Below are 24,696 nucleotides of genomic sequence, written 5' to 3'. Positions count from 1 at the left end.
CTCACTTGGAGTATTGTGAGCAGTTTGGGGCCCCTTATCTAAGAAAGGATGTGCTGACATTGGAGAGGGTTCAAAGAAGGTTCACAAAAATGATTCTGAGATTGAAAGGCTTGTCTTATGAAGAGCGTCTGATGGCTCTGTCCCTGTACTCACTGGAATTCGGAAGAATGTGAGGTGACCTCATTGAAACCTATCAGATGTTGAAAGGCCTTCGACACAGTAGATGTGGAGAGGTCGTTTCCTATGTTGGGGGAGTCTGGCCAGAGGACACAGCCTCAGAATAGAGGGTTGTACTTTAAGAATGGAGATGAAGAGGAATTTCTTTACCCAGAGCATGGTAAATCTGTGGAACTCGTTGCCACAGGTGGCTGTGGAGGCCAAGTCATTGGGTACATTTAAGGCAGACGTTGACAGATTCTTGATTAGTCAGGGTATGAAGGGTTACAGGAAGAAGGCACGAGATTGGGGCTGAGAGGGAAAATGGATCAGCCATAATGAAATGGCAGAGTAGACTCAATGGGCCAGATGGCCTCATTCTGCTCCTGTATCTTCTGGTCTTATGATCTATGGAGGGGATAAACAGTCGACATTTCAAGCCAAGTTGCTGATGAAGGGGATGAAGGATCTTGGCCAGAAATGTCGGCTGTTAATTCATCTTCATAGATGCTTCCTGACCTGCTGAGTTCCTCCAGCATCTTGTGTGTACTGTTCAAACATCTGATAGGGCAGGTAGTATTAGAGTGGGGAGTTGTTGAGTTCCCAGTAGGAGTATACTAAGTCTGGCTACAAGAAAGACAATGATAGATTTAGAAGGCATCTGTGTAAATGCCCAAAGTGAAATAAGTTAGGACAGTGAGCAGCAGAGACAAATATCTTTTCACTGTTGCATTGTGCTGTTGTGTTGATACTGAAACATGGACCAAGTGGGTACTTGTGGTTCTTGTTCCAAAAGAAAAGGGAAGTACTAAAAGATTGAGGGACAGTAATGTACTAGAGGGACAGAGGACAAGGAGAGAATGTGTTACCATGTACAGGGTGTATTCTGTATCCCGTCAAAATGTGAGTGGAAGAGAAGACAGGCAGGGAACCATTACATTCAGGAACAGTTATTAGCTACAACCATCAGACTCCTGAACTGGTATGGATAACTTCAATCACTACTACAGCACTCTGACCTGATTCTACAATCTATAAAACTCACTTTCAAGGACTCTTTTCAACTCATGTTCTCAGTATTATCCTTATTTACACATTTTGTCGTCTTTTGCACATTGGTTGTTTGTCAGTCTTAGACCATAAGACATAGAAGCAGAGATTGGAGTCTTTGTTTATGTACATTTTTCATAAAATTTTGTTGTGTTAACTTCATCCTGCAAGAAAATGAATCACTAGATAATATATGGTAACATCTGCATACGTACTTTGATAATAAATCTACATTGAACTTTTGAAATTATAGGGAAATGCAAGAATTGTAGAGCAGTGAGATGGGAAATTCAGTAACACCAACACTGGAATCAGTTGGAATAAAGTGAAAAGCTGGGAATTTCCAAAACAATGCAGAGAATTTCCTTGCTGTGTATATTTTCAGACTAATACAGAAGGCAGGTTTAGTTCTGGGGAATGTGGGCAACATGGCCCTAGTGAGTGTGGATAACATTTGGGGAGCTCTTGGATGGCATGTTGTGACTCAGCTCCAACCTGGATTCAAACCTGACCCCTGGTGTTGTCCTTGTGGACAATTGCATGCCTTCCCTGTGACAGCATGGGATCCCCTGGGAAATTGCAGTTTCCTCTCAAATCCCAAAGATATGCAGCGAATTGGCCTCTGAATATTGTCTCTTGGGTGTAGCTGAGGGGTAGAACCTGGGATGGTGTAACAGAATGCATGGGAGAGTATTTTACAGGGGGAGTGGGATTGTATGCATAGACGCAATAGGCTGAAATAGCTTCCTTCTATGCTATAAAAAATATGGGACAGTGTTCATTCTGTCGTACAAAATAACTCCAACAAATGCTGAAAATACTCAACAGGTCAGGCAGCATCTGTGGAAAGAGAATTGGCATTAACATTCCAGGTTAATAAACTTTACTTAGACCTAAAGTAAGGAAGGCAAATGCAATGTTGACATTCGTTTCAAGAGGACTTGAATACAAAAGCAAGGATGTAATACTGAGACTTTGTAAGGGATTGGTCAGACTGCATCGTGTGTAGTTTTGGGCCCATATCTAAGAAAGGATGTGTGAGCATCGGAGAGGTTCCAGAGGAGATTCATGAGATGATTCCAGGAAGAAAAGATTAATGCATGAGGAACATTTGATGGCTCTGGGCCTGTACACACTGGAGATTAGAAGAATGGTTGGGGGTGGGGGTAATCTCATTAAAACCTATCAATCATTGAAAGGCCTAGATAAAGTGAAGACAGGAGAATATTTCTTATAGTGGCACAGTCTAGGACCAGGGGGGCATAGCATCAGAATACAAGGATGTCTTTAGAACAGATGAAGAGAAATTTCTTTAGCCAGAGGGTGGTGAATCTGTGGAATTCTGTACCATAGACGGCTGTGGAGGCCAAGTCATTGGGTATATTTAAATCGGAGGTTGATAGGTTCTTGATTAGCAAGGGCATCAGAGGTATGGGGAGAAGGCAGGAGAATGGGGTTGAGAGAGAAAATAAATCAGCCATGATGCAATGCAGGGCAGACTCGATATGCCGAATGGCCTGTTTCTGCTCCTATGTCTTATGGTCTAAATGATAAAGAACTATTGAATTTTAAAAAGAGAATGGAATGATCTGTCATGAGCAAATGAGGTGAATCAATTAAGGTGGGCAAGTACATGTAGATAAGTGCTTGAAGTAGATTTGGTGCCACTGTTAGAAGAGAGTGTGACAATAGGATTAGTTTTAATTTTCTCTTAATAGATAAATAACACATTTGTGTTGTAACACCACCAATTCTATTGTAATATTGCAATTCAAAGAGAAAACAGGATACTGTAATGAACTCTTTGTTGTTGCCCCTCTTCGTGCATCAGATAGCAATCTTGCCATTTCTTTAGCAGTGGTCTATTTTATGAGCTCTACCCAGCACAGATGGAAACTGTGATAGGAGCTGGCCGGATTCGAACTCGGGATCACTCACATTGAAGTCTGGTGCGGATACCACTACACCACCGGTTGGCTTGATACCTTTCTGACTTTTTTTTTTAATAGTTTATTCCTCCTCCCACCTTCCTGGTTCATTTACCTGATCTCACATCATAATATAATGCCTTACTTAATCCAGAAACCCACTGGAATGATGTACTTTGGAAATCAAGAAACTATAACTGCTCATGAATGATTTCTAACCATTTTATTTCAGGTTCCAACAGAGATCTCCATCAGTTTAGTGTTTGTTAGAACCTCCTGTCCTCTGTGTAGCTGTTATTACCCACTATCTTTGTAGAATTCATTGAGACTTCAGTTAATATAGGTACATTCAGCTGCAGCTTCTGTCTGCAAGGTCAGGGATAATAATTCCATTTATCGGATGCCCAGGGGATATTATTTTCACATTAGGAGTTGTGGAAAGTGTTTTATGGAGTCAGTGAATGCATTGAGAAATGGACAAATCTAGTTGTTGTAAAAGGTTCTTCTGCTGTTGCTATTTGTCAGTCCATTTGTGCTCAGTCTTTCTGAAGGTACTCGTCCATGGAAATGTTACTTCTACCCAAGTAACTAGTCACGTTTCCTGATCCCAGACACTGAACATAGGAGATCACTCATTCACTAACACTGTAATATTCCATCTCATCTTGCCTTTGGAACATAGAACAGCTCAGCACAGAAACAGGCCTTTTGGCCCACAAGGTTGTACTGAACCAATTAATTAGTCATCTAAAGGCCAACTAAATTAATCCCTTCTGCCTACACAATGCCCATATCCTTCTATTTTCTTCACATTCATGTGTCAGTCTAAATGTCTCAAAATAATTACTACTACCCCGGGCAGCACATCCCTGGCATCCACCTTTCTGTGGGGAAAAAAACACTTGCCCCTCACATCTCCTTTGAAATTACTCCCTTGCACCTTAAATATATGCCCTCTGGTATTAGACATTTCAACCCTGGAAAGATGCTGTCTGTCTACTCCATCTATGCCTCTCAATCTTATAAACCTCTAACAGATCTCTGCCCCCCTCCACCACTGCAACCTCTCATAATAACAGATACCCTCTAATCCAGGTAACATCCTGGTAATCCTCTTCTGCACCCTCTCCAAAACCTCAACATCCTTCCTATAATAGAGCAACCAGATCTGTACACAACACTCCAGATGCAGTTTATAAAGCTGCAATACAACTTCCTGACCTTTGAACTCAGTGCCTCAACTAAAAAAGACAAGAAGCCATATGCCATTTTGCCAAATGTGTACTTTAGAGAAGTCGCTAAACAGTAAATGAACCATCAGCTGTGTGTTTTCCTCGGAAATGGATCAAGAATCAATTTTATTCACCATATACATTTACATATACTGTACTAAGAATTTGCTGTGGTGTGTTGCCACAACGTACAACATTCAACAAGAAATGAAGGGTGTACGACATTAAGAAGAAATAAAGAATTATAAAAAATAAAGTTAGAGGTTGAAGTATGGATACAGAATAAAATGTGCTTAAACACTACCATGTATTTACAATTTAAACTATTATAAAAAGTGGTTTGTACAGTACAGTGGGGGTAATGGATGGAGGGGTGTGAACTAGAATGGTTGATCAGATTAACTGCCTGGGGGAAGAAACTTTTAAAATGGTGTACACACACAATACTCTGCAGATGCTGGGGTTGCTTTTAAAATGGTGTGAAGCTTGTTTTAATAGCCCTATAGAGCTTTCAAGGAGGAATCTTTTGGAAAAGGCAGATTGTCGGGTGGGTTGTGTCTGCAATGATTTTTCCTGCCTGATTCTTTGTCCTAGACACGTACAAGTCCTGCAGTAATGGTAAACTGCAGCCTTTTCTGCTGACCTAATAGTTTGCTGTAGTTTTCCTGTTTTGATACTGCACTAAACCAGACAGTAATGATTGATGTGAGGATCCTCTATAAGATGGCAGTGTAGAATTGAACCGGTATGTTCTGGGGAAGATAGCATTTTAACAACTGCGGCAAGAATTGCATTCTCTGGTTAATAAAGGAGATATGGTTCTCCCACATGAGGTCCTGCAAAATAATGATGCCCAGGAACTTAAATGTTGAAATGGTGCTAGGCATAGAGCTGTTTCTGATCAACACTCAATTCATTCAGCAGAGTGGAGGCTAAACTGACACAAATTAATGTTAATGAATCAAGAAAACAGGAGCATTCACATTTTGGCCATGGGAGATTTTCTGACACTTGATACTATCTTAAGACTCATTGAGTAAACCACTGGCCACCAGTGAGAATCTAGAACAAGAGAAAGTCTGCAGATGCTAGAAATCCAAGCAACACACACAAATGCTGGAGGAACTCAGCAAGCCAGGCAGCATCTATGGGAAAAAATACAGTCAACGTTTTGGGCCGAAAACCTTCAGTAGGACTGGAGCAAAAACAGCTGAACAGATTTGAAGGGGGGGGTGGGGTGGGGGGAGAGAAACGCCAGGCGATAGGTGAAACTTGGAGGGGCGTGATGAAACAAAGCGCTAGGAAGTTGACTGGTGAAAGAGACAGAAGAGAATATATCACTCTGTAGATGGACGTTGAGGTAAGATGGTGAGCGTCGTTTGCTGCTGTAATTTGGCTTTGTTTCTCTTGGCTTGTATTTCCATTTCACTTTTACCAAATCCTCCTCCACTTCATTGTAGTAAGCCCTTTCCCAATGGAAAAATTATTGGTTAAAGTCTTTGGTTTTACCACTACTAGGCAAAACCTTATGATAAAACTGGAGAAAAATACTGTGGACATTGAAAATTTCAAATAAAACCAGAAAATGTTGTAGGTATTCAGTAGGACCTCAGCTGTGGAGAGAGATAGTTAATGTTTTAATTCTCATTAAAGTCTATTAACCTGGAATGTTAATGCTGATTCTCTTTCCACAGATGCTGCCTGACCTGCTGAATACTTCCATCATTTTTCATAGTCCTTCTTTTATGGTCCACTGTCCTCTCCTATCAGATCCCTTCTTCTCCAGCCCTGGATCTTTCACATCCACCTGGCTTCACTTATCACCTCTCACAACACGCTGGAGGAACTCAGCAGGTCAGGCAGCATCCATGGAAAAGATCAGTTGACGTTCCGGGCCGGAACCCTTTGTCACTTCGAGGTATGCTTCACCTATCACCTTCCAGCTAGCCTCCTTCCCCTCCTCCCACCTTTTTATTCTGGCATCTTTCTCCTTCCTCCTCAGTCCTGAAGGAGGGTCTCAGGCCCAAAGCACCAACCGTTTATTCATTTCCATACATGCTGCCTGACCAGCTGAGTTCCTCCAAAATTTTGTGTGTGTTTCTTTGGATCTCCAGAGTCTGCAGACTTTCTCACATTTAAGAGGCCTTCTTCAGCCCTTTACCTCTGCTGCCTAACACTGCCCAGCTTCTTTCTTTATTCCCTCCCCTTGCCTGCCAGCTTGTACTTCACCCATCCCCCAGCTTTCTTATTCCAGCTTCTGTTGTCTTTCTTTCCAGTTCTGATGAAGGGGCTCAGTGCGAAACATCGATTGTTTATTCCCCTCCATAGATGATGCCTGTCCTGCTGAATTCCTCCAGTATTTTGTGTGTGTGTGTTGCTCTGGATTTCCAGCATCTGCAGAATCTTGTGCTTATACTCAATGTCTTTCATTTAATGCTCTTTACCTGTTCACTCCTCTTTAAGGTAAAGTCAAGTAGCTGCCCAAACCCATTTCCACCTTTTGTAAACATCCTATCACTGCACTGGAGTAGAGAGATGTCTATTGAGAATTGAATTGACTTATTTCTTACATCCTTCACATATGAGTAAAAATCTTTACTTTACGTCTCTGTCTGTGTGCAATCATAGGAATTTATAATAAATAGAACAGTCAATGTAACATAGAAATACACTCAAATCAGTGTGAGTTCATCAGTCTGATGGCCTGGTGGAAGAAGCTGTCTCAGAGCCTGCTGGTCCTGGCTTTTATGCTGCGGTACCGCTTCCTGGATGGTAGCAGCTGGAATAGATTGTGGTTGGGGTGACTCGGGTCGCCAATGATCCTTCGGGCCCTTTTTACACATCTTTGTAAATGTCCTGAATCATGGGAAGTTCACAACTACAGATGTGCTGGGCTGTTCGCACCACTCTGCAGAATCCTGAGATTAAGGGAGGTCCAGTTCCCATACCAGACAGTGATGCAGGAGTCAAGATGCTCTCAATTGTGCCCCTATAGACAGTTCTTAGGATTTGGAGACCCATACCAAACTTCCTCAACCATCTGAGGTGAAAGAGGCACTGTTGTGCCTTTTTCACCACACAGCTGGTGTGTACAGACCACGTGAGGTCCTCGGTGATGTGGATGCTGAGGAACTTAAAGCTGTTTACCCTCTCAACCCCAGATCCATTGATGTCAATAGAGATTAGCCTGTCTCCATTCCTCCTGTAATCTACAACCAGCTCCTTTGTTTTTGTGACATTGAGGGAGAGATTGTTTTCTTGACACCACTGTGTCAGAGAGATGACTTCTTCCCTGTAGGCCACCTCAATATTGTTTAAGATTAGGCCAATCAATGTAGTGTCAGCAAATTTAATTAACAGATTAGAGCTGTTGGTGATGACACAGTCATGGGTATACAAGGAGTAAAGGAGGGGACTTGGGACACAGCCCTGAGGGGCTCCTGTGTCGAGAGTCAGAGGGGTGGAGGTGAGAGAGCCCACTCTTGCCACCTGCTGGTGATCTGACAGGAAGTCCAGCATTCAACTCCTCAAGGCGGGGTCCTGTCGAGCTTGGATGGAATTATGATGTTGAATGCTGAACTGTAGTCCGCGATCAGCATTCTCACATAAGCATTCTTCTTCTCCAGGAAAGATAAAGAAGGGTCAACAGCCATCACAAGTTCTGATGGCACCTTCCACCAAATGTACACTAAAGATCAGTATATGGATCAAGATTTAAGTAGAGAAATAGAATTCAGAAACATTTGTTTATTAAATTTACTGAATAAAAAGCAGCATGTACTCATTACACATTAATACACATTTCAGATATTACAGAAACATTTCACAATGAACAACAATGTTGGTTTGGTCCAGCAAGAGTTTTCTACAACAACAACAATTGCACTTCATTCTCTCAGTCCAGCTGAGTTCCCCACCTTGTGCACTCTCTCTCTCTCTCTCTCTCTCTCTCCCCGGTCAAGACAACATCTGCACTGCTAAGAGCTGAGAAATCTTTGGGTTTGAAATACATATCACCTCATACCCGTTTATGTAGCCACTCTGCGTAGCATAATAGCCCCCCCCCCATTTCACCAGTTTAAGGTGTGGTAGAAATTATATAATATTCATAAAATTAACAGTATCACAATTTAAGTAAATCATCAGTTGTATAGGATGTTTGCACACTTCATTTTATGGTTCGCCATAACAGTTACTCTAGAAATAGCTTGTCAAATGGGCCAATAATTTAATGTGGAAAGATAGATTTTACAGAAGTGGTGATCTCTCGCCATGTAATAGCAGTAATTTCCCAGCTTGAAACACTGCCTGCAAAATTAGAAAGTTAAGACAGAGACCAAAATGAGAGAAAAGTTAATGTCAACATTGCTATTCTAGCACAAGATTTTTGTTGCACCTTCACAGAATGGCAAATAACAATTCAAACCTTTCAGAACTGGTTGACAATTACTGCTCAAATACACAAGGGCAATGGTCTGGCGAAGCTTTACGTGCCAGGTCAGAACCCTCTGATTGTGTTGTTCAGTTGAAACCAACCTACTGAAGGCAGGACCATTCTACAATTGGACAATCTGGACCATCTTGTTACGGCGCAGGTGGTGGAAGCTAGATATGGCCTCTTCAATATTTCTATGCTGTGTTAATAACAGTGACAGCCCACACCTGTGTATCAATGCACCAGCAGAGAAAACATGAAGGGAGAAACTAAAATAGCTTTTAGCATTGAACCATAGTTGGGGAAAGCATACCAAAAGGACTACCAAATATGGTCCAAAGCAAACTTTGAAACCAAAACACATTTCCCCCTATTACACAATAGTAATCCAATCATGATATTACATTTCCCCTGATCACTGAATGCAAAATAATTTCATAAATTCAATTAACAGATCTCATAGTTTGTGTCTTACAAGTAGAAGATTCAGTCAGCCTGTTATATAGTTATAAACATTTCAATATTCAGCCAGATTCTCTCGATACAAATTAGTTTTCCTTAAATCCACCACACAGCTATAAAAACACCAAGACAGGATCTCTAGCTTTAGAGATTGCAACTTCAATGTTAATGCTTCAGAGTTTACCCCTTTAAAGGGACTTAAGTAAATTATAAATAATTTAATTACAATTTTTAAAGAGAATCAGAACATCTTTAAGACAAGTATTTTGTAATGCTATCTTTCATTTTAGGCTGAGTCACTTAAGGTTGCGGTAATTAATTAAAACCTAAGTAAATATCAGTAATTCAATTAAATAATCAGTACAGACATTTCAATGAATGTTGGTTGTGTGGCACAAAATAAAAGCAAACATAGCAAACAGATTTTATACAGTCAAGGTTAGAAGTACAATGTTTTAAACTGATCATACACCTTTGATGCATTGGTAAAGAGATTAAATATCTGAGGCATCGATAATACTGCATAATTATGTTGCTCAAACTAAAAACATTCTTACATATTCAAATCAAGAGCAACAATCTCAAACCTCATCTTCGCTGATATTTCATAACATCCATGAGCCTATTATATTCTGCTTGCAAATGCAGGCAAGCAGATAACATGATTCCCATTCACTGAATAGGTACCAGTAGAATTAGGGGAGCTTTGTAGGTATTGATATATTACAGTGTTTTCCATTGCATCCAGCACTTAACTAGGGATATTATCTTAATAAGAGTAGGAGTTAATTTAACGTATTTAGGTTACTCAAAAAGCACAGCCAGCTTTTCACTGGATAAAAACTGGCTAAACAGCCAACTATATTACAAAATGCATTTTAATAATTCACACAACAAAAAAAAATTGTTGAAATTTCTGTCCGTGCATTTAAAAAAACTTTTTTAAAACACACTCATTATTATTGCACGCCATGTTTTTGTTAGCAGTAAGACCGAGCACAACGCAATGCATCGGGCACAAAGAACAGCTGCATACTTCTCTGAGGATAAGTAAGAACCCGTCTCACTGCTTTCCAAGCAGAGTTTTGTTAATTTTCTATTCGAGGAGGCTATTACATTATAAGTAGCTGCAAACACGCCGACATCCAAGCAATATCAAAGTCTCTCTTTAACAAAATGGATCCAGACGCACAATGTCTGAACTGTTTTCTTTCAAGTAGAGACTCACTTAATGTTTTAAGAGTTGTCAGGTTGTGATAAATAGACCCAAACGTGTGTTTGAACACAGCAAGATGCACAGAATCACGCTGAACTAATGCCTCTGCGTTCACATTGAATCACTATTCTCCAGGTTACCTAATTGTGTACAGAACTTTGTGTAAAGCACTGTGTGCAGTGTTAAGTGGCTACATGGATTTACCGAAGGCAAGCACGAAACAGAGCACTGCCTTTCGTAGTCTATTTATATAAACATTTATGCTCTGATGGAAAGGTGGATGATTTATTTCTATTTGTTCAATTCTGTTGCTGTCAATCACCACAGCAATAAAATATTGACATAACCCAACCCATTTATGGTGATATTTTATCCACGTTCCTGCAATATTTAAATAACCCTAATCCTGGTAAATTCAAACCATCTCAGTTCTAATTATCAGCTCATTAAGATTTCCTTTACCAGTTAAACATTTTGCAATGTGATCTGTAATTCAAACTTCTTTTTTAAGTGCAAGAAAGCTTGGAATTATCAGGTTAAACTATAGTAAAATGTGGATTCGACACGGTTTGAACAGCAGATACGCTGTCACTGTGGGAATACAATAGCAGAATCTGAAATTACTGCTGCTAATGACACTGTGGCACAGGTGTTCTATTCAGTTTTAAATAGAAAGGTGTTCTATAGCAAATAGAATATGATTTCATGGATTATATTTTTTTTTTACATATTTGGCAGCACAGTGTTGTATGCCAAAGAGAGTCCCATTTGTACAACACCTAGCATTGGCGTACCATATCCAGCACTATTTCATTCAAGTCCAATATCCTCTCGTACATTTCTTAATCAGGCATATCGATGTTCAGCTTTTGAGGGGGGACAAAATACTTCCCAGGACTCTGGGTAATCACAGCACCAGTCTTTTTATAAAACATGGGGGGGATCTTAGCAGGTTCTGGTATAGGTATTTCTTCGGATTCTTCACTGTCATCATACTGAAGTTCGTATGAAATATTTCCATATTCCCTCAAGAAAGGAAAGATTTCCAGAAGAAATTGACAGAAGTCTTTGCGGATTCCAAACCACCCTACAAAAATGATGTGAACAGCAACTGTTAGAAAAAGTATATCCTTTCTATCTCAAAAAGCCTTTCACACATCTGGAAAACCAACCAGCCTCAGAGAGGGTAAAGTCCAACGCATTAATATATGTCTGATTGTCCCACTTCAGCGTGAGCTTAGAGTTTAAAAATAGGAAGTTGGGACCCAAAAGTCAAACTCGTGATCAGCAATTCCTGGGATGAAGTGTGAAGCTGAAGTCTCGATGTCTGCGAGACTGAGAATCTGGAGATAAGGAGTGAAGGCCCACAGTTGGTCTATCGTGGGGTTGAGGGTTGGAGGCTAGAGTTAGGGGGTGTGTGTATCCTTTGTGTGGTTTGTTTTTCTGTTGTCTTGCTTTGTCGATGCTTGTGCTGTTCTGCGGAACACTGTGCATGCTATGGTGGTGCCAGAATGTGTGGCAACACTTGCAGGCCACCTCCAGCACATTGCGTATGCTGGTTGTTAATGCAAATGAAGCATTTCTCTGTGTTTCAATGTACATGAGATAAATAGATCTGAATCTTTAAATGTTAACAAGACCTCAGCATCAATGTGCAACAGGGGGAATGGACAGACATTCAATTTTTTTTTTAAATTGAGGATTCAAGCCCTTTTGTTACCCAAGTGCCAGCATCATGGATAGATCCATGGCAGTAAGTCAGTGAGGTGCCCTGATCCCAAGTATTCTTCAGAGGAAAGGAGTCACTTCTAACTTGTAGACATAGGAGATTCTACAGACGCTGGAAATCCAGAGCAACACAAAATACCGGAGGAACTCAGGCAGCGTCTATGGAAAGGAATAAACATTTGACATTTCGGGTTGAGACCAATGTTTTGGTGCTGATGAAGGGTCTCGGCCCAAAACATACCTAGATGCTGTCTAACCTGCTGAGTTCCTCCAGCAGTTTATGTGAACTTTTTACTCATGCAAGTGAACTACTTCCCTTGTGATACAGCTTTTCAGCTCACCCAGGTAACAGACTCAGAATATAAGAACATCCCTTTAGAACAGAGATGTGGAGGAATTTCTTTAGCCAGAGGGTGGTGAATCTGTGGAATTTATTGCCACAGATGGCTGTGGAGGCCAAGTCATTGGGTATATTTAAACAGAGGTTGATGGGTCCTTGATTAGTGGGGGCATCGAAGGTTACAGGGAAAAGGTAAGAGAATGGGGTTGAGAGGGATTAAAAAAATCAGCCATAATGGAATGGCGGAGCAGACTCAAAGGGCCAAACGGCACAATTCTGCTAGGCCTTATGGTAATCTCAAAGCTGGAAGCTATTAATGGGAGGGTTGAGTTCAATTGACACATGCTGATCCTGGAATACTGGTAATGTCCCAAACCTACCAGAATCTTAGAAACAGCTTTTTTGTTACAATATCAACCCTGAAAAACAGCATTAAAGCTGTTGTTTCATTGCTTGTGTTGTGCTGAATATTGTAGGCATGCTATGTTCGTGCCAGAAAGTATGGTAATACTTGCAGGCTGCTCCCAGCAATCCTCAGATTGTGTTTGTTCTTAACGTCAACGATGCGTTTCACTGCATGTTCCGATGTACGTGTGATAAATAAATGAATCTAAACCTGAAGTACAACTACAAGGATAGGCAAAACAATCTTAACTGAAAATAAACCACTCTTACATCTTCCTTTCTCCAAAAAGGAAACGGCTAGCGTATTTGAAATAACTTTAGCAAGGCCCTTGACAAGATCCCGCATGGTCAAGGAGGTTCACTGACTTGGCATTTAGGATGAGGTCGAAACTTGATTTTGAGGTAGAAATTGATAACGTTGGCTCCGCAGGAGAAGCCACTGTGTGGTAGTAAATAGTTGCCTATCTAACTGGGAGAGTGCCACAGAGACTGGTGCTGGACCCGTGGTTGTTTGTCATCTATATCAATGATCTGGATGATAATGTGGTAAACTGCATCATCAAATTTGCAGATGACACCAAGATTGGAGACGTAGTGGACAGAGAGGAGGGCTATCAAAGCTTGCAGTGGAAGCTGGACCAATGGGAAAAACGGGGTGATAAATGGCAGATGCAGTTTAAAGCAGACAAGTGTGAAGTGTTGCGCTTTGGGAGGACAAAACAAGGTTGGATTTACATGCTGAGGTGTAGGGCACTGAGGAGAGCAGTAGAACACAGAGATATGGAAATACAGATCTAAAATTGCTTGAAGGTAGTATCACAGGTGGATAGGGTCATTGCCTTAATAAATCAAACTTCTGAGTACAGGATGTTATCAGACGTTGGTGATGCCTAATTTGGAGCATTGTGTTCTGGTCACTTACTACAGGAAACATATCAATAGGTTGAAAGAGTGCAGAGAAAACTTACAAGGATGTTGCTGAGATTTGAGGACCTGAACTACAGGAAAAAGTTGAATAGGCTAGGACCTTATTCCCTAGAGCATAGGAGAATGAGGGGTGATTTGATACAGGTATACAAAATTATGAGGGGTTTAGATAGGATAACTATAAGCAGGCTTTTTCCACTGAGGTTGGGTGGGACTAGAACTAGAGGTCAGGGATTAAGGGGAACTTCTTCACTCAGGGTGGTGAGAGTGTGGAACAAGCTGCCAGTGTAAGTGGTGGGTGTGGGTTCGATTTAAACGTTTGAGAGATTTGGATAGGTACTTGATAGGAGGGGTATGGAGGGCTATGGTCTGGGTACAGGTCAATAGGATACAGACAGATTAATAGTTTGACAGACTACATGGGTCGAAGATCTGTTTCTATGCTGTAACAGAAAACACTGGAGCTCTTTGGTAGATCAGGCAGAATGTAGTAATACTTCATTTCTATGACCTTTCCTCAAACTACTTCTTCAGCATCTTGTTTTTAAATACACCAAACAACTCTTCTGATATGATTAAACTGGTTAGGAAGAATACAATTAGAAGTTTCTTCAAGAAAACCTCTTCCAAAATTCTTTAAATTTCAACCTAATCAGCCTTCTGAAAACCAATTTTAATTACACTATTGGTTCAATACAAAACTAGAGTTCCAACTGATGCTTTAAGATGAAGATGTTCCTGTCAGTACAACCATTAATGAAAAGCAACTTGGTCAAGCAGGGCAAGAGCTACACCTCCTCCCTCACCACCATTCAGAGCCCCAAACGGTCCTTCCAGGTGAGATGATACTTCACCTGTGATTTTGTCGGGATCACCTACTGATCGGGTGGTCCCAGTGCAGCCTTCTCTACATCGGTGAGACCTGATGTAAGTTGGGGGACTACATCATCGAGCACATCACTCCACCACAAAAGGCAGGATTTCCCAGTGGCTCCTTTTTTAAAATTCTACTTCCTATTCCCATTCCAACTTGTCAGTCCATGGCTTCCTTGACTGCCATGATGAAGCAACAGTCAGGATGGAGGAGTAACACATCATATTTCAACATACAAGAGAAATTTGGATTGGTAAATCAGGGTAGCCTCCCAACTGATGGCATGAACATCGACCTCTCTAATTTCCAGTCATTTCTCCCCCTTCCCCTTCTCTCTTTTTTCTATTCCAAATTGTGATTCCCTTCTTGCCCTTTCTCTCCTCCTCACCTATCACCTCCCTCTGGTGCCCATTCTTCTTCCCTTGGTCCATGGTCCTTTCCTGTCTGATTCCTTCTTCTTCACCCCTTTACCTCTTCCACCTATCATCTCCCAGCTTCTTACTTCATCCACCCGTCCCCACTCACCTTCTCCTTCACCTGTTCTCTATCACCTGCCAGCCTGTACTCCTTCACCTCCCCCTATCTTCTTCTTCTGGCTTTTGTTGCTTTCCTTTCCAGTCCCGATGTAGGGTCTTTGCCTGTACACTGACTCTTTCTTCCCCTCCACAGGTGCTGCACAACTTGCTTGAGTTCCTCCAGCATCTTGTGTGCATTGTTCAGCAGCCACGTGGTGGACTGAATCATATTTACCTCCAATAGACTCAAAGCAGAATTAGGCAGAGCCTTGAAAAGATAATCTTGTGCAAGCCTAAATCAGTAGGAGTTAAGTATATGAATGGGAGGAGAGAAAGGATCAATATCCCAACGAAACCTGAATCCAATTCTTTCAACTGAATTATAACAATTTGTCCACAAGCTAAGTTACACTGTGCACATATACATTTTATTTACTATAGGGAAAATATTATGAGCAGTAATAATAAGGAAAAAAATAGTGAAACATCTGTATAGAGGTGGCTTCATCAGGCAGACACAGCACTGGATCATGAAGGGCAGGTCCTGTTGGACAAAATTACTGGAGTCTTTGAGGATTTAATGTGCACAGTGGATACAGGGGAACAGGTGGATGTTCTATACTTGGATTTCCAGAAGGCATTCGATAAGGTGCCGAATAAAAGACTTAGCATAAGGGTACATGGAATTGGGGGTGATGTATTAACATGGATAGAGGATTAGTTAACTAAAAGCAAGCAGAGAGTTGGGATAAATGGTGCATCTCAGGTTCACAGTCAGTGGTTAGCAGGGTGCCACAGGAGTCAATGCTGGACCTGCAACTGTTCACAATATACATGAACGATTTGGAAGAGGGGATGGAGTGTAGCATATCCAAGTTTGCTATAATACTAATTTGACTGGAAAAGCAAATCGTGCAGAGCATGCGGAGGGTGTGCAGAGAGATACGGATAGGTTAAGGGAACGGGCAAGGGACTGGCAGATGGAGCATCACACTGGTAAATGCACTTAAGAAAAAAATAGATCAGGTTGTTCAAACTACATTTATTATCAAAGAATGTATAAATTATACAACCTTAAGATCTGTTTGCTCAAAGATAGCCACAAAGCAAAAAACCCACAAGAATTTGATTTTTAAAAATGACCAATACCTGATGAGCAAGAAAAAAAAAGCACAAATCATGCAAACAACTGAAGCGCATAACATTACGAACAAAATTATTATTTAAATGGTGAAAGATTCCTGCACACTATTGTGCAGTCGAACTCTGGAGTGCTCGTGAAAGCAATGGAATGTTGGCCTTTATTGCTGGGAGGATTTAATTTGAGAGCAGGGAGGTCATGCTGCAACTGTACAGGGTACTGGTGAGGGCACACCTGGAGTACTTTGTGCAGTTCTGGTCTCCTTACTTAAGGAAAGATATACTGGTTTTGGAGGCAGTGCAGAGGAGGTTCACCAGGTTGATTCCGGAGATGAAAAGGGTTAGCCTACAGAGAGACCGAATCATCTGCGACTGTATTTCTTGGAGTTCAGAAGAATAAAAGGAGATCTTATAAAAATATATAAAATTACAAAAGGGATAGATAAGGCAGAGACAGGAAAGTTGTTTCCACCGGTAGGTGAGACTAAAACTAGGGAATACAGCCTCAAGGAAATAGATTTAGAACAGAGATCAGAGACGAAGCAGTGAGGCTAGCTCATTAAAATATTTAAGACACAGTTAGATAGATTTTTTCAGGATTGTGGGAATAACACAGGCAGGTAAAGCTGAGTCCACGGCCAGATCAGCCATGACCTTATTGAATGATGGAGCAAGCTCGACGGGCCAGATGACTGACTCCTGCTTCCACTTCTTATGTTCTAATGAACATCACTAGCTCATAACGAGAATTAACGCAGAGGATACCATAAAACTCCAACATAGATACTTACAGTGATTACCCCCTTTCTGTCCGAAAGTTGTTGCCATTAATGTCATGAGAGAAAGCCAAAGAGGGATGAAAATTGGAATATAGGAGAAATTATTATGACCATCCAGCTTGTGAACCAAAAGAATCTGGAAAGAGAAAGAAAAACCTTGAGTCTCCCTATGACGCCTTGCCAGCAACAGGAAGTCCTACATCTCAGTAGTTTGATAGGGAGAGGCTCATACTGTTTTCCCTACGCTTGTAAATGATGCTTCCATTTCTTATAAATTTCTCAGAATTCGGGAAGGACAGCTTTGTACTTTTACAGACAATGGCATAGCGATGTGAGGAATGCGCCATGGATATCACTTTAGGCTAGTTTTCTGAATCACTTTACCAAACACACAAGCAGTAACCCACCCTTCCACTTTATCTTTCCTGTCAGAGTTATGTTATGCACAGACACTCCTGTGCCTAACATCACTTTATGGACATACAATTAATCTATGTATTAGAACTATCTGATGTATTTATATTTATTGTGAATATCTTCTTGGGTTTCTTTTGTGCTACATCAGATCCAGAGCAACAATTATTTCGCTCTCCCTTACACTTGTGTACTGGAAATCGTATTAAACAACCTTGAATCTTTTAAGGCCTCGTGTTTTGTGACTGTGGTCTTCAGACTAATAATGCCATTTAACGTTCATCATTACTTGTAAGTGTATATACAATACCGTGCAAAAGTCTCAGGCACATATAAAGATGTCTAATACTTTTGCACAGAATTGTACACGCCAACATTAAGAGAGGAGAGCAAGTGTGCACATCCGACGGAAGCAAATGATGTTGGGAATGGCAAGAATGGAATGCAGCTGGAGGGGTGTGGGACAGGTGGCAGAGGAGGTGTGTCAGGGCGTGGGTGCAGACACACCTAGTCTTGAGACACCAGGCAAAGTGGAGGAGGAGAAGATGGCGGCACGACGCAGCGTGCAGTAGCCACTCCGGTGAATGATATCTGTTATCTGTCATGTAGGGTGCCGTGCACAATCCTGATTTGATGGAGACAGACGTGAAAGATCGGAGGAACATCTGGAGAAACTTCTGAAATGCCTTTCTCGCTGCCGTTGCTACTGTGTGATCCGGAGTAGAAGGCCCCGAGTCCTCGGCTTTGTTTGTTGCTCGGCAGCCGGGGCGGGGTCGAAGCGCTCGGCAGAGAATAGTGCTCGGGAGGCTGTATCGGGGGGCTGGTCGGAGGCTCGAAGTTTTTGGACAGACTCACGAGTCGGCTGTGGTCAGGTGCTTCCAATGCATCGACAGTTGTCGGTGCCTGGAGGTTTATGGCAGGGAGAGTTTCTCCCTTTTGCTGCCTGCTATTGGGAATATCAGGAGTCGATCGGAACTTTGAGACTTTTTTTTTACCGTGCCCATGGTCTGCTCTTTATCAAATTATGGTATTGCTTTGCACTGCTGTAACTATATGTTATAATTATGTGGTCTTGTCAGTGTTAGTCTTTGGTTTGTCCTTTTTTTTTGTGATATCAGTCTGGAAGAACATTGTATCATTTCTTAATGCATGCATTTCTAAATGACAATAAACGAGGACTGAGTGTCCTCATAATCTTAAAAAAAAGTTAGTCCTCAGTAGAGACCCATATCAGAATCAGGTCTATCATCACTCACATACGTCATTATTCTTTTTTGCAGCAAAATCATACAATACATAAAATTTCTACAGGACTGTGCAAAAGTCAAAGGCATCTAGCTATGTGACTAAGACTTCTGTACAGTACTGTACATGCCAAATGTTATAATGCTGGATTAATTAAGCAAAGAGGCAAAGAAACACTTAATTCTGGTATTCTTAAATAAAGAAATCAGCCACTAAGCATTCAACACATCTTCAGCAATAAAAATAAGCTGGTTGAACATTTTAAACTGCAATGGTGATTTAGCATCTGGAGGACACACTGACTCCATTATCAAAGGAGAGTTGCGTACCTCAAAGGTCAGGAGAGGAACAACAATGGTCATCCAGCTGATAGCCATTGTAACATGGGTCCGCCTTTGTTCAGCTATCACGTCCATAGACCGCAAGAAAAGTACTGACCACACAATGTAGTAGAGCACCACCAGGCAGAGAAATGACATCAGAATCCACAAAGGGACACATACCACCTACAAAGAAACAGCAGAAAGATTGGTTAAAGAAGTTTTACTGGCTACAAAATGCTTTTCTGCATACTTTGTTTAGTCCAGGCCAGTTGGATTGTCAGCCTGCTGAACACTTTATCCAAAGGTTACAATAATAGCCTTTATGCATTCAATAGGAGAAACAGGTCATGTTGTTTCACAGAGCCTGTAGGCTGCCTGGAATAACTTGCTCACAAGTAGTCTACACTTGCTGTTGAAAAAAACCTCTAAAAAGTATGTCCATGTCACCATATACAACCCTGAGAGTTTTCTTGCAAGCATTCACAGTAGATACAAAGAAATACAATAGAATCAACGAAAAACTACACACAAAGATGGAAAAAGCAACCAATGTACAAAAGACGACAAACTGTGCAAACACAAAAATAAATAAAATTGAAACCCAAGTTAAAGAGTCCTTGAAAGCTTGTGGAATCAGTTCAGAGTTAAGGCGAGTAAAGTTACGCACGCCAATTCAGAAGCCTGATGGTTGAGGGGTAATAAATGTTCCTGAATCTGGTGGTGTGGGATCTAAGACTCCTATACCTCCTCCCCCTCCTTCTAGCAAACAATGAGATATTAGCCTCATGACTGAGCTATGAGCTTTTTCTGAAGGAAAATCTGTTTGTTGAAAAGCACCTGATTCCAATAAACAGCATGTGCTTGGTCTGAGGGCAGCCAAAGGCCCGTGGAAGTGCATTTCTAACAACAGGCCAATCAGTAACTCTCCAATACAGTAAACAAGTACCAGGGATAAGAAGTTTGAATTAGACAATATTATTAAAAGCATAAAATATAACTAAAGTATCCCATTCAGTCCCAGTTCTGCTCCATGAATCACATCTGACCTGTACATTAACTTCACTGACCCAGTTTAACTACCATTGCCAAACAAACCCAAGTCTCAGTCTTGAAGTTCTTTACCACCACATCCAATACCTCTTGTCAGGGAATAAAATTCTAAATTTCTACAATCCTTGTGAAAAATTAAATGTTCAGCAAGCTCTACTTAAATTCATTATCACAGTACAAATATGTCACCATATACAACCCTGAGATTCATTTTCATGCTGGCATTTACAAGGAAATAAAGAAATACTAGAATTTATTTTTAAAAAAACTATACATAAACAAAGACTGACAAACGACCAATGTGCAAAAAAATGACAAATTGTGCAAATAATAAAAAATGTAAATAAATAATAGAGACAACACGAGTTGTACAGTACTTGAAATTGGGTTTATAGTCAATTCAGTATGAAGTGAGTGAAGTTACCTACACTAGTTCAGGAGCCTAATGGTTGAGGAGTAATAACTGCTCCTGAACCTGATGGTGTGCAATCCAAGGCTGCTGTACCTTTTCCTGATGATAAAAGCGAGAAGAGGCCTAGACGGTGGGGGTTCTTGATGATGGAAGCTTTCTGGTGGCAGCACTCCTTATAAATGTGCTCAACAGTGGGGACGGCTTTGCCTGTGATAGACTAGGCTGTATCCACCACTTTTTGTCAACTTTTTTAAAAAACCCTATTTAATTCTTAGTCCTAATTATCCCCTTGTCTCAGATTTTCTCACCACAAGAATCACAAAGCAATAAAAGACAAGCCACAAATAAAGAGCAACCTACCAGCCAAGGCCACTTTATGATCTCATCCAGTCTCAGTGCAATGAATATGAACTGTAGAATGTTCACAGAACACAGGATTTCCAGCTGGTCAGCACAAAGAAAAGAAAGGGGAAAAAGTGACAAAACCAGAAAGAACGTGTTTCCAGATTTATTCATAAAAACTTTAGTGTGCTCAAAAGGGTGAATATATGAACATATATGATTTGCATTAACCCAAGAGGACAAAGCTTTAAAAGTTAATGATTTAATTCATAACAGCAGCTACAGTTTAATTTTTGATAGAATTGTTAGACCCCCATCAGCCCTATGAAACCTGTCTATGCAAATTTCAATGAATCCAGGCAAATGCAAGGCATTCACTTTGGAAACTCAAATTCCAGTAGGACGTACAGAGGAACATCACGAATGCTGATGTTTAGAAACATAAAGGAATGCAAGTCCGTAGCTCACTGGAGGTGAGGACACAGATGGATAAAGGTAGTGAAAAGGGCTTTTGAAATGCTTGCCTTGATAGCCAAGGCAATTGGTATAAGTGATGGGACACCATGATGCAGCTGTGTAAAACACTGGTTAAAGTGCTTTTGGAGCCATTATGTAGAGTTCATGGAGGAATGATGTGGTAGCAATAGAGGAAGTTCAGAAGGCATTCACCAAAACCTCCAGAACGGAATGCTGTAGTTTTATAGATAAATCCGATAGGCTGGAGTTATTCTTCTCAAACTCGGGAGGCTAAAGGGTGGTCTTATGGAGATTTACAAAATTCTTAAGTCAGAATATTTTTCCCAGAACAACACATCTACAACTAGAGGGTATAGCTTTAAGATGAGAAGGGAGGAGAGAGGAGGGGTGGTGATGGAGGCAGATACAATTACAACATTTAAAAGATAATTCGAATGGGAAGGCGCAGAGGAATATAATTTAGGCAAATAGGATTAGATCAAATGGGCGGAGATGGCATGGGCAAGATGGGCTAAAGGGGTCCGTTTCTGTGCTATACAATTCCATTGATAATTAATGTTAGATGAATAATAACTTTCATTAATCTGGTTTGAGGTTGAAAGAAATTCAGAACGTTTCTTATTCTAACATTTTGCAGAGCAGGATATGGCACACTAATGCATGTATTAATAACAATAAGGCGGCACTGTAGCATCATGGTTATTGCAATGCTTTTACAGCACCAGCAACCAGGATTCAGTTTTCAGCATTGTCTGTAAGGAGTTTATACATTCTTCCCGTGACCATGTGGGTTTCCTCCAAATGCTTTGGTTGCCTCACACATTCCAAATATGTACGGGTTAGTAGGTTAATCTGTAACATGGGTGCAATTGGATGCCGCCAGCTCACTGGGCTTGAAAGGCCTGTTACTGTGCTGTATCTCTAAATAAAATAAACTTCTGCTTGGTGCCCAACTGTAAAATTCTCCTAGTGATTCAAGAGTAACCATTTACCGTATTTGGCATTGTACCACACCAAAACAAGAAGGCATGATGAACAAAACCCTGATAAATCCTAATAGACCAGTTCAGAATTAGCTTGGCCAAGACTCCCACGGCAGTATAACCTACCTCCAAAGATCGATCGTGTCGAAAACCCCACACACAGGCAGCCACTGACACCGGAGACACAAAGAACAGTGGCATGAAGACAAGCAGCCAGTAGTGGCTTCCTCGCTCAATCCGGTCACACACCAGAACCTCAAACATCAACAGCAACAGATGGATTCCAACTGCTATCAGCATTGCTTTAAATTCCACACAAGTTTCTCCTTCAGCCCTGCAGCAAAATACAATAAGGAGTAAATTAGGGAGCATTTCATCTTTCACACCAGTGGGTTGTCAGAAAATTTCGTCATACTTATTAGTGTAAACAAATGAACAATAGAGAAAAATACTATTTGTTACTTTAGCGGTAGGACACATGTGGAACATTAGCCCACAATGTTGTGCCGATCTTTTCAAAGTTCATTTATTATGAAGTATATGTCATCATACCCAACCTTAAGGTTCATTTTCTCACAGGCATTTATGGTAGGTCAAAGAAATACAATAGAATCAATGAAAAACTGCACACAAACATTAACAAGCAAACAAGGTGCAGAAGACAAACTGTGTAACTATAATAAAGTAATACTGAAAACGAGTTGTAGAGCCCCTAAAAGTGAAAGCATAGGTTCTAGAATCAGAAATGAGAAATTATGCAGATGCTGAAAAATCAAAGCTGGACGAACTCAGCAGGCCAGGCAGCATGCTATGGAAAAGAGCTCAGTCGACTCGGTCCTAATGAAGGGTCTCGGCCCAAAATGTCGACTATACTCTTTTCCATAGATGCTGCCTGGCCTGCTGAGTTCCCCTAACATTTTGTGTGCATTGGTTGTGGAATTGTGGAGTTGAGGTTAACCTACTCTCAGCCCTCCTAATGTGATTAACTGAAACAGCCTTTTAAAAGAGACAGCACAGATATTTCTATCTATGTCATATGATTCTCTGGTTAACAACAATATTATAATGCTTCTTTTAATGTAGGAAAATGTACCAAGGCACTGCACAAAACCAATCATAAACATTTTTTTAAATAACTACTTATTTTCCTTTGCAGAAGCACACATTTTAAATTAAGATGCTAACTGAATATAAAAGTATTGTATTGCAGAGTGAATTGTATATTGATACATGCTACATACCTCACCCACACATTCGTTTATTATGTGCTGTGTTGTATGACATGGGGGAATCATGGTCTCCATGACCATGATTGTTCTTGGCAATTTACTTCTACAGAAGTGGTTTGCCATTGCCTTCTTCTGGACAGTGTCTTTACAAGAAGGGTGACCCCAGCCATCATCAATACCCTTCAGAGATTGTCTGGCATCAGTGATCACGTAACTACGACGGCAGATACGCACCAGCTGCTCCCATGGCTTCATGTGACCCTGATCAGGGGGGCTAAACAGATGCTACACCTTCCCCAAGGGTGATCTGTAGGCTAGTGGAGGGAAGTAGTGCCTTACACCTTCTTTGGTAGAGACATATCTCCACACACATCAGCTACAGAAAAATTATGTCATTTCCAAATAACTTCCCTCTCACCTCAACTTGTACTTTCACCACACTCCAGAACCTCATTCTCTAGTTTACTTACATACTCTTTTGGACCAGAAACGTACATACTAATGAAGTAAGTTCTCTGAATCCATATCAAATGATTCTCCCATTCTTATCCTTTTTGTTATTTATACACTAATTTATAGTTTGTTAGTTGCATATTATTAATTTTCTCTGGCTGGCCCATCTTTATAATTTCCTGTAAGGTTGCTCCTTCCCACAAGTTGGTGGTACGTAATTTGGCCCAATGGTGTAATCACATCTGGGACATGGATATTGTCCTTGTTTGTACCAGGACATGTTCCCTCTAGTATTTAATCAAACTGTGATCTCTTCTTCTCTTACTTTTTCCTGTCTTTTCTCAACCATTCAAAACAAGTGAACATCAGTTTGGAGTTCCGAAGGAGATGCAAGGAGTAATTTTCCCTCTCCCTCACACCCAGAGAGGCTGATTTTGGGAATGCACTGGGTACGGAAGCAGCACTGCGGTGGACAGAAGGGGTCCACAATGGCTGGTTAACCAATGCATCGCTGGCACCAACCTACCCACCATCAAGGGCATATATACAGAAACGAGCTGGGAAAAGGCCATGAAGGATCT

The 24,696-nt window shown here is 40.9% G+C and overlaps 1 protein-coding gene across 2 annotated transcripts in view; it reads right to left on the bottom strand.

The window, feature by feature from the left end:
* Positions 1 to 8,117: 8,117 nt before the first annotated feature.
* Positions 8,118 to 24,696, bottom strand: part of tmem185 (transmembrane protein 185) — a 38,501-nt gene continuing 21,922 nt past the window's right edge. For both annotated transcript variants that reach the window (XM_063061102.1, XM_063061104.1), the window contains exons 3-7: positions 22,560 to 22,767; positions 20,992 to 21,075; positions 19,176 to 19,352; positions 17,200 to 17,323; positions 8,118 to 11,566 (exon numbers count right to left, since the gene is read on the bottom strand). In XM_063061102.1, the coding sequence (XP_062917172.1) occupies positions 11,322 to 11,566; positions 17,200 to 17,323; positions 19,176 to 19,352; positions 20,992 to 21,075; positions 22,560 to 22,767 (838 nt within the window). In that variant the 3' untranslated portion in view covers positions 8,118 to 11,321. The remainder of the gene's footprint in view (positions 11,567 to 17,199; positions 17,324 to 19,175; positions 19,353 to 20,991; positions 21,076 to 22,559; positions 22,768 to 24,696) is intronic.

This window comes from Mobula hypostoma, chromosome 10, assembly GCF_963921235.1.
Source record: "Mobula hypostoma chromosome 10, sMobHyp1.1, whole genome shotgun sequence".
Lineage (NCBI taxonomy): Eukaryota > Metazoa > Chordata > Chondrichthyes > Myliobatiformes > Myliobatidae > Mobula > Mobula hypostoma.
The sequence above is the reverse complement of the archived record's forward strand: the minus strand, read 5'-3'. Positions and strand labels throughout refer to the sequence as shown.